The sequence below is a fragment of the Lynx rufus genome, unplaced genomic scaffold, assembly GCF_022079265.1.
Source record: "Lynx rufus isolate CCGP_SWC_20201006 ecotype Redwood Valley unplaced genomic scaffold, mLynRuf1.p SCAF_11, whole genome shotgun sequence".
NCBI lineage: Eukaryota > Metazoa > Chordata > Mammalia > Carnivora > Felidae > Lynx > Lynx rufus.
Genome location: NW_025814825.1, coordinates 5,287,913 through 5,298,422, shown reverse-complemented (window position 1 = coordinate 5,298,422; position 10,510 = coordinate 5,287,913). Strand labels below are relative to the sequence as shown.

General features: G+C 38.6%; 1 protein-coding gene across 1 annotated transcript in view; it reads left to right on the top strand.

Annotated features, from left to right (window-relative positions):
- The first annotated feature begins 367 nt into the window (after positions 1 to 367).
- RTKN2 (rhotekin 2) overlaps positions 368 to 10,510 on the top strand; it is a 72,549-nt gene continuing 62,406 nt past the window's right edge. The window contains exons 1-2 of the mRNA XM_047072825.1: positions 368 to 506; positions 7,360 to 7,556. Of these exons, the coding sequence (XP_046928781.1) occupies positions 447 to 506; positions 7,360 to 7,556 (257 nt within the window). The 5' untranslated portion in view covers positions 368 to 446. The remainder of the gene's footprint in view (positions 507 to 7,359; positions 7,557 to 10,510) is intronic.

Genomic DNA, 10,510 nt, shown 5'->3' with positions numbered 1-10,510 from the left:
GGAACGCAGGGACCGCAGCCTTGAGTCAGCCAGCCGCGAAGGGCCTTGGCGGGGATGCAGGTAAAATGCACTGGGGCGTGCCTCGAAAACCACCTGCCTAAACCCTGTGCCCGGCCAGGTGCGCTCAGTGGCCAATGTACTCCCCACGGCCCTGCCCACTCTTGTCCCAGGCCCGCCCACTCCTCAGTCAGTGCCTTAAACCTGCCCGCCGCGCCCCACTCACTTCGCGGCCGCACTGAGGGATCGGGTCTCGGCGCGCTTCCGTGCGGGAGGCCCGGGCGCTGCCACTGCGCGTGCGCCCTCGGGCTGGAGGCCCCCTGCGCCCCTCCCCCTGCGGCCGGACTTGGTACGGCCGGGCCGGCGGTTGGCGTCCTCCGCGGCTCAAGCGAGCGGCGGGCTTTTCAAATCTTAGGAGGAGCGGCGGCGGGCCTGGCAGTGGTGCTGAGATGGAGGCGCAGACCGTGAGGGGTCCCGAGCTCCGCCTGGCGGGCCTTCCCGCCCAGCAGGTGAGTGAGGAAGGGCCGGACTTCCAAGTCTTCAAGCCACCGTTTTGCCTCGTCGTCGAGAAAGCCCCCACTCCGCGTCTCGTATTCAGCCGTGTCCAGAAACAAAGGGACGGACTAGGAGACCGCACTTTGCAGGCTCCAGTGGAGCTAGGAAATCTCCTCATCCCCCTCCGGCCCCCGATTTCTTTTGGAGGAGACAGACCCGAATGGGGAAGCGATGCCGGAGTTCTTCCGTGCGTTCCCGGGCGCACCTGCCGGCTGCTTCCTTCCACACCTCCCCGCCCCCCCCCCCCGAGACACACACACACACACACACACACACACACACACACACACACACGGTTTAGATCCCAGTGTAGGTGACGCAGGGGAAATGGGGGTCCCGGGATTTCCAAGAAGCCCACCCGAGGCCAAGGGAGGACGGTTTGCTTATTACTCGATTTGACGGAAAGCACAATTACTGGAGCGATGTCCACACACGACATAAACTCGATGGGGGCAGGGTGGAGAAGCAAACTGCAAACTTAGAACTTTAGAAAAATTTGGTTTGATAGTGGATTCTTTTCGAATCGGATAAGAGAGAAGTTTGATGTTTTGCTATTTCGCCATGTAAAGTATGTGTTTTTTTTTACTGAATAGAGACCAATCAATTATTAAAGTGTTATATTTTCCCCTGACCTCTAACTTTAGAGTCTTAAAACTGATGTCTTTATGCTTGATCTTCCCTTTAATCTCCACCTTCTTTTACCTAGTTCTGAAATAGATTAAACCATGTGAAAATACCAGTTTTGTAGGTCAAAATTAGTAGACTATTAGCACTTTTATATGGTCCAACCTATTTTTTTTTTTATTAGAAACCTGGGTAAACCTAACCTTCTAACCTTTGCTTAGAAACCTGTTATTTTGTTTAGAAACCTCAGCAGATACAAAATTGTTAGAAATTCTTCAATAATACTGAGGGAAATAAAGCAAGACAGTAAGAACTATTATGCAAACCAAAGTCCAACTCCTTTATTAGTAATGCTGTTTTATGCCAGCATTTTCAAAAATTTCAGACATTTTGATGTAAAATGCTTTTCTGTCCTATCTGTTAAGTACTTTGTTCTGATAACAGAATCTTGATTTCTAGTGAATGGGCAATCTGTTGAGGTTCTCGTATTTATTACATAGGTGTTGGTGTAGCCGTGTATTTATTTAGCTGTGTGCAGCAGTAATTTTTAGGAATTTTACAAAAGAGACAAGAAGATAAGGTCATGAAAGAACTTTAGCTACGTGGAATGAAAGTAAATAAATATACATAAGAACTGGGTTATTTACATGTGAGATGGTACAGTAATATTTAATGATTTCATAGGCAGTAAGAAAACCAAGTAATTGAGTTGTGGAAATTGCTTGTGTTTGGATCTTGGATAAAAATTGCAAAATAGTAATAGGTTTCAATTTAACAGGAATATTGAGGCTAAGAGAATTTTATACTTGACTAACAGTGATTTCTTATTTGCTGTATTTCCTCTGATATTAGTGAAACTGCCACCTAATAGGGATAGGACCAAAGATTCTGAGGTGGTCATAACACTAGTGAAACATCTACTGAAACCTTGGAGTCAGCTGTGAGTACTCGCAGCGTAAAGCATTGGCTTTGGAGTCAGATTAAGGTCAAATCCAATTCTGCTTGTTGAACAATCTCAAATAAGTTAACCTGTCTTTTCTAAATCCTTGGTTTCCACAGTTGTAAAATGGGTAAAATGCTTATCCTAGAAAGTTGCTGGGAGTTGAGAACCTTTTTAAAGTACTTAGCATAGTACCTGACACTCAGAATGTGCTTGAGGGAAAACTTTTTCTTACTATCTTTTGTCCCATTCATCTGTTGGGGCAGCCACCTAACCTTTCTTACAAACTTTCAAGCTTTTGAAATCTTAATAAAAAAGAAATTCAAGAAGTAATGCCATTGATGCCGGCAGGCTGGTTCAGGGATCCAGAAGGGGTCCCACAGGACCAGTCCTTGGCTTCCTGCAGGATGGAAATTACATGTGAGTCAGCAGGAGGTGAGTTTATTGAAGATACAGAGAAAGCAGTTACAGACAAAAGTTCAGGAGACTCCGAAAGGAGAGGAGCACGAGTCTTGTCTTCATTCGGGGTCTGGGGGTTTTTACTGAGGACGATGGTCTAGTGTACGTGTCCTCTCAGGCATCTAGGAACCTGTTAGAACAAAGATGAGGGCCCAGGTATTATTGCTTGGAGCCAGGGGGTCTTGGCATTGAGATGTCTAGTGCCAGTGGTCTGGAATACACATATAGTAGCTTCTTCCAGTCATTCTCATCTGGTTCATCCTTAGATGTTATCTATTCTAGACAAATCATTAACTCCTTGTCCCTTACAAGGAGGACATACACTATTTTCATTATAAGACATGTGTAAAGTGGAGTGTAGGGGCAGGTTGTAGCAAGGATAGAAGCAGGAAAAGGAGCAAAAAGCATATTTTAATGGAGTTCTTCAGTTTCCCTGTCTCACTATCTCATTGTAGTAAACATATACAGAAACATGGATTTAAGAATTCTTTCTGTAATACCATTCCACAGAATAACCACTATTAACAGTTTCCAGACTTTTTCTGTACATAAACAATTCCTTTTTTTTAAAGTTTTTTTTTTAAGTTTATTTATTTACTTTTGAGGGGGTGGGCAGAGAGAGAGAGAGGGAGCAATAGAATCCCAAGCAGACTCTGCATTGTCAGCATGGAGCCCAATGTGGGGCTTGAACTCATAAACCGTGAGATCATGACCTGAGCCGAAACCAAGAGTCAGAAGCTTAACCGACTGAGCCACCCAGGCACCCCTGTACATAAACAATTCTTAAAATACATACAATTTCTTTTAGAAGGATGTATGCTATATATACTATTTTGCAGTCTTTCACCATGGTCTCTTAACTAACATGGTTTAACTATATCCATTAGGTGGGTGATATTTTCTATCTGGATTACTACAGTTGTCTTGCAGCAGCCCAGCTTCATTTATTTTTAAGTCAGTGCTTAATTTCAAAATTAAGTCCATTTTCAGGGGAGCGTGGGTGGCTTAGTCAGTTGAGCATTTAACTCTTGACCTCAGGAATGTGAGTTCAAGCCCTGCATTGGGCTCCATGCCCAGTGCGGAGCCTACTTAAAAAAAATATTAAGGCCATTTTTTTTTGCACTTCCTTTGTCCCATTATGCTCTTAAAACCTGGTATCTTTCTGTTGTCTACATAATCTAGATTTGCACTTTTAAGTCATTTCCCTGTTTCGTTTCATTTTTAGCCTTGCCCTGTCCATTTTTATCAGCCTGACTAGGTATCTACATGATCAGGACAGTACCATAGGCTTCTGTTTGACTTGATTACAAGGTAGCTCATATTTAGAAAATTGAAGGAGAAATGGCAAGAGGAAGGTTTCCCCCCACCCCATTCTTCCCCACCCCATTTGCTCTTTCTGGAGACTTGCTTTCAGACACTTCTAAGAGGGATGAATACATGCTTTGTCATGGGTCCTAGTCAGTGTTTACTCTGCCATTATGGTTGAGGCAGCAGCAGTCATGATTTTAGCTCCCTGCCATACCACTTTGGGGTTAGTAAGCACCATCACTGAATGCTCTATGCATGCCCTCATTACGTGATCATTGTTCTCACTGTGCATGGCACATCAGCTCTTAACCCCAGGAGCACTTTGCACCCCTTACTAACTAAAATTAAGTTCTTCCACTCTGAAAAGACTTTCTTGGCTGCAGTAGTTATCACTTGACCAGATGGGTTTCCCTGTATGTGAAGTATAGATGTGTACTAAAAGAAGTTGCATGGAGAACAAAAAACGGGTAACACCATACCTCTTTTTTTTTTTTAAACCCCAGTACATTCAAAAGCATACATATGCTTAACAATTCACCCCACTCATGTCAGCCCTCCCAGATCCACATCTGCTCACTGTAGAATAGGGGAGGTAAGGTCATAGTTTACTATGTATGTTAATTTGGCTGAATTAAGGATCAGCAAACTATTTCTGTAAAAAGGCAGATAGTAAACATTTTCAGCTTTGTGGGCCACATGGTCTTTCTCGAAATTACTCAACTTTGCCATTGTAGTTTGAAAGTAGCCTTAGATAATACAAATGGGCGTGATTGTGCCCTTGTACAACTTTATTTACAAAAACAGGCATTGGCTAGGCTATAGTTTGCTGACCCCCATGGTATTAGAATTCTAATACTAATATCTGTTAGATATATCTTATTTCCTTAATGAATATTTAATCTTACAAATAAGGTGATTTAAAAAACAAGCCTTAACTTTGCATTTCATTTTTGCACTATTTCCCAAGCCTCTATAATTTTATAGTCTTTATCAAGTGATGAAGAGAAGACAGTCTTCATTTACAAGATGGAAACCCTAGAAGCCCAAACTGATTCTTTAATGTTTTTGTGGCCACCTACTGGTTTCTTAAGGTTGTTGCAACTTTCCAGGTCACTGTGGAATTTCAAGTACTACCGCATATCTCTACCCTGGCTCTACGTTGAGTCACCGGAGGAACTTAAAAACAAAACAAAACCAAACAAAAAAACCTCAGGCTCCACCTCCAGAGAGCCTAATTGTTTTGGGGTGGGTCGTAAGTTCAGGTGCTTTTATAAAAGGCTCTTCCTCTACCAGAGGTGATTCTCATGTGTAGCCAGCTTTAAGAACCACCGTGCTGGTTCAGCTGGCTGCCTCACTGTAACATTTAAAAAGCAAAATTGAATTTAATGGCACCAAATGGTATTTGTTTATATTTGGGTTGTGGGGTAAAACTATTCATCTTGCTTCAGGTTGCCTCCTATGTGTGTGTGCTCCCCAAATCTAACCAGCTTGACAGAGCTTAATCTTATAGACATGTAGGTCACATAGATAATTCTCAAAATTCGTTATTAATTACATTAAAGAAGAATTTACTTTGGGGCTGACAAAGTCATACAAAGATGAAATGGAGTTGTTGAGATTCAGCCATGTGTAAAGAAGGAAAACTAGCAAATGACTACATTTATGTAGTGTACCAGTTTTGAGTTCTACCACTAAAGAAGGTTTTTATGTGGTAATTACGTGATGTAATTACAGAAGGTAATTAAACAGATCTGTTTTCTGCATGTGAATAGTATATTTGATTGATTTGGATAGTCAAATCATCTACTATAGCTTCTCTTAAAAAAATTTTTTTTTAAATGTTTATTTATTTTTGAGAGACAGAGAGACAGAGTGTGAGCAGGGGAGGGGCAGAGAGAGAGGAAGACACAGAATCTGAAGGAGACTCCAGGCTCTGAGCTGTCAGCACAGAGCCCGACACCGGTCTTGAACCCATGAACTGTGAGATTATGACCCGAGCTGAAGTTGGGCTCTTAACCAACTGAGCCACCCAGGCACCCTTATAGCTTCTCTTTTAGCGTAATTTTCATTGACTTACCCTCCTAACTTTTAGGTTTTCTTTTTGAAAAGATTGTCTTTTTAATACCTGGAACTTTTGTTATTAGGTTCCAGTTACATTTTTTATATAGATTTTGATTCAATTAAATGGTAAATTATAGCATTCATTTTTTTTTTTTTTTTACCACAGAAGCCAGGATAATGGTCACTTTACTTTTAAAAATAGACGTCCCAGAGCATTATTGTGTTTGTAGTTTAGTAAAGAGTATATCTAATGATTTATAATTGTTTAAAAAGCCACTGTGAATTAAATCAGAACAGTACGTTTCAGCTTCTAGAATTCTGTTGTTACATGTGTAACTTGTATATAGAGCAGGCCACTACAAGATCATTGTATGGAATAAAAGACTTTCAGAACTAAAATGATTTAGTAGTTTCATGGTGACTCTTTAAAATAAACAAAAATCCAAAAATATATTCTACATCTCTGTTCCATCTGATAGCTAAAGCTTTGGACATTTTTTAACACAGTGCTTTCCCTCTGTAGCTTCTGAGATTTTATTGACTTTGTTTACCATAGCTGCTAAACCTCAGTCCCTTTTCCAGCATCTGCTCCTTTCCAACATCTGTTTTTCCTTGGTTAATTCAGTGTCATCAACCACATCTTGCTATCCCATAATACAACTTAAATAATATGTACATGTGCTATAATATTCACATTAGTTACTATACATATTATTGTATTCATTTCCTGGACTGTCCCTTAACAAATTACCAAAACTAGGTGGCTTAAAACAATGGAAATTTATTCTCTCATCGTTCTGGGGTCCAGAAGTACGAAATCAAGGTATCTGCAGGCCCATACTCCTGCTGAAGGCTGTAGGAAGAATCTTCCCTGCCTTTTCCAGCTTCTGGTGGTTGCTTGGTAGTCCTTGGCTTATAGACTCATTACTCTCATCTCTGTTTCAGTCTTTACATGGAGTTATCTCTGTATGTCTCTCTGTCTTCACATGGCTTTCCTATAAGGACACTAGTCATTGGGTTTAGGGCCCACACTATTCCAGTATGACCTCATCTTAACTAATTACATCTACAAAACCCTGTATCTGAATAAGGTCACATTCTGAGGTTCTGGGAGGACAGGAATATTTGGGGGACACTATTCAAACTTGCGAAGCTATGCAAAGAATATGTAATGTTTCTCACCCTTGTTTCTGTTGTGTTTCTCCACTAGATTGTAGACTTCCTAATAAAGCAAGAAATTAAGGTTTTGCAAAGAACATTTTTGAATAGCTATATTTTTTGTACTATCATACTTCAAAACTTTGTTACTTTCCCAATATGTTATAAAATCACTAGCACATTTTTACTAATAAAAAGAAATGTTATAATTTTGGATTTTTGCTATCTTTAAAAAATGCTTTTCTCTTTTTTTTAAGGACTGCAGCATTCAAGAAAAAATAGATTTAGAAATTCGAATGCGAGAAGGAATATGGAAACTCCTTTCTCTGAGTACTCAGAAAGACCAGATCTTGCATGCAGTTAAGAATCTCATGGTATGCAATGCTCGAATAATGGCTTACACATTGGAGCTACAGAAATTAGAAGAACAGGTTGCAAATCAAACTGGAAGATGGTTAGTAGTATAGTTTTCCTATGGATTTTAATGTACTGAAGTGTTTGAATTAAGAACACAATATAAGTTAACTTTAATGGCAAATATCAAATCACCAAAGCTTTTTAAAAAATAAATACACTGAAATAGACTCTGATACTATAAACATTTTGATAGTAGAGCTCATAGTAAAGTTACTATTAAAGTAGCAGTTTTCACCAGGCGATTTTGTTGTGTTCCAGATTGTAAAATGAAGTGGTTAAGAATCAAGAACTGAGGGAATATTTTAAAGAGGACCAAGACTGATAATTAGTATATAGAAATGTGAATTTTTTAAAAAACGAGTTGCTTAAAAAATGCTAACAAAGAGGTACTAGCTGAGAGTAACGGAAACAGGTATAGAAATTGAAATGCACACCCCTTTCACACGGTGAACATAAATCCTAGAGAGGCAAGCAACTTAACTCAAGGACTTGTAACTGGCTAGTGACAGAAGTTAACAGGAGGTTGCTTAGGATTTGCCAAATAATGTTACTCTGTGCTGCCATTTTGGATTGGGTCTAGAATGTGTGTATGAAATTTACATCCTATCCTATTTACAATGCCCAGTCTTGTGCTCGCTTTGGCAGCACATATACAATGCCAGGTCTTACTTGAACCCAAGAATTAGCTCAACTTAGTGGCTAGATGGGGATTTCTTTTCTAATATAAGTGGTCTTACATCACCCATCATTGATTGGTCTTAAAACTGTACTGCTAGTGAAGAGTTTCTTTTGATACGTTAGTGGCTATGTGCTGTTCATAGCACATCTGCATTAAATTCTTGAAAAGTGAGATTTTTGTAAAAATAAAATGTTGATGAGATTGTGATATAATAAAGACTTGTGTACAACGTAACTAATATTTATTAGCTATATTGCCTTTGGATAGCTATTTAATCTCTTTGTGTCTCAGTTCCTTAATTACTGTTGGTAAGATAATATTTACATTTTGAAAATTAAGATTATATATATTAAAAACCTAATTTAATACTTTTTACATATTTATTATTCAACACATTACAAATAATTTTCATTATTATTTATCCCTGATGTTATAAAATGAAATTATTCTTACGTCACAATTCAGGAAAATATTTTTCACATGGGCATACACTGGTTTAAGTCAGTGCTTCTCAAACTGGGTCATATAAATCACTAAGAGTACATAAGTATGTGTCAGGAGATATAAAAAGCCATAGAATAAATATGACACACCTTCTTTATTAACCGTGAATTTTTAAGAAAAAATGAGAAATTTATAATTGTGGCATAATTTGGGCTGTTCTACTCATGGAGAGAGATATATGTTCTCTTATCCTTTTTAAGGATATTCGGTCAGGAGGGGGCTGTTTCAGTGGAAGAGTTTGAGAAACACTGATTGAAGTACAGTGTGGGACTAAACACTTGCTATTATATCATCTCTCACAGTTACATGAAATGCTCCTCTGGAAATCATATCTGTCCTCCACATTTATGTTCTTTAAATACTTACAGTGAATTGTGAATTGACTATTTTCTTAATTTGGCAGTGTAACTTTTCTAAAGTTACTGATTTGTAAAAATGCTTAAATAAACTTAATCCTTATGGGATTTATATAAAAAAGATAGGAAAAAATATCTGAAACTCTCAACTGGAAATGTGCATGTTTTTCAGTTTCTTTAGAGATTATCTTCATTAGATAAAAATAGCTTTGCTGCTATACATACATTTATATTCATTATTCCTATAAAAAATTGTCTCCCTTAATTATAAAATTATTTCTTTAAAGAAACCTGAATATTCTCTATGAATTCTTTTGTTTATAATTCCATATTGTTATGTGCAGATAGAACCTGATGTTACTGATCATATAAATATAACTGGAAATTATAATACTTACCTTCTTATTACATAAAAATGACCTAAATATTTTTTTATTTCTATTTTTTAAATTTTAAAAAATATTTATTTATTTTTGAGAGAGAGAGAGAGAGAGACAGCATGAGCAGGGGAGGGGCAGTGAGAGAGGGAGACATAATCTGAAGCAGGCTCCAGGTACTGAGCTGTCAGCACAGAGCCCTACACGGGGCTTGAACTCACCAACTATGGGATCATGACCTGAGCCAAAGTCAGAAGCTTAAACAACTGAGCCACCCAGGTGCCCCCAAATGATCTAAATAGTAAGGCAAGTCTTATGATAAGTTTTTTCAGTATCTTGAAGAAAGTTATGTAAATTATGCCATTTGATGAATCAATCAAATATTTACCAAATATCTACTACTTGTAGAACAATTAATAAGTACCGTGCTAGTGTGTACAAATTCAAAGAACAGAATATGTCAAAATATGAGAATATTTGTATATTCAGAAGCCAAAAATTTTACCTTTAGAGATACAGTAGTCTGTTCCTTAGCTTGGTTTTGATAGTCTTTGAGGTAGAAAAATGGTTTGCTTTTACATTGCTGCCAGAGTTAAAATAGCATTTTAATGAGTCTACTGCTTACTATTAGTCTACCTTCTCTAAAATTTTACTATAAAATATAAACAAATTAATATAATTTTTAGCTTTGTTAAAGAAGAATCAAATCAGGATGAAATGATAGAATTGAAGAAGATCTAGTGGAAGAATTGGGTCTTCATGATCTTCGAGATCATGAAGGATGATCTAGTTTGGTTGGGTGAGTAGGAAGAAAGTAGCATTTCAAGAAAGAAAAATAGCAAAATAAAAGCTCAGGGTGAAAGATGACCATGAATTATTTTTTTTTAACGTTTATTTATTTTTGAGAGGGAGAGACAGAGTGTGAGCAGGGGAGGAACAGAGAAACAGAGTCCGAAGCAGGCTCCAGGCTCCGAGCTGTCAGCACAGAGCCAGATGTGGGCTGGAACTCACAAGGGTGAGATCATGACCTGAGCTGAAGTCCGACGCTTACCCGACTGAGCCACCCAGGCACCCC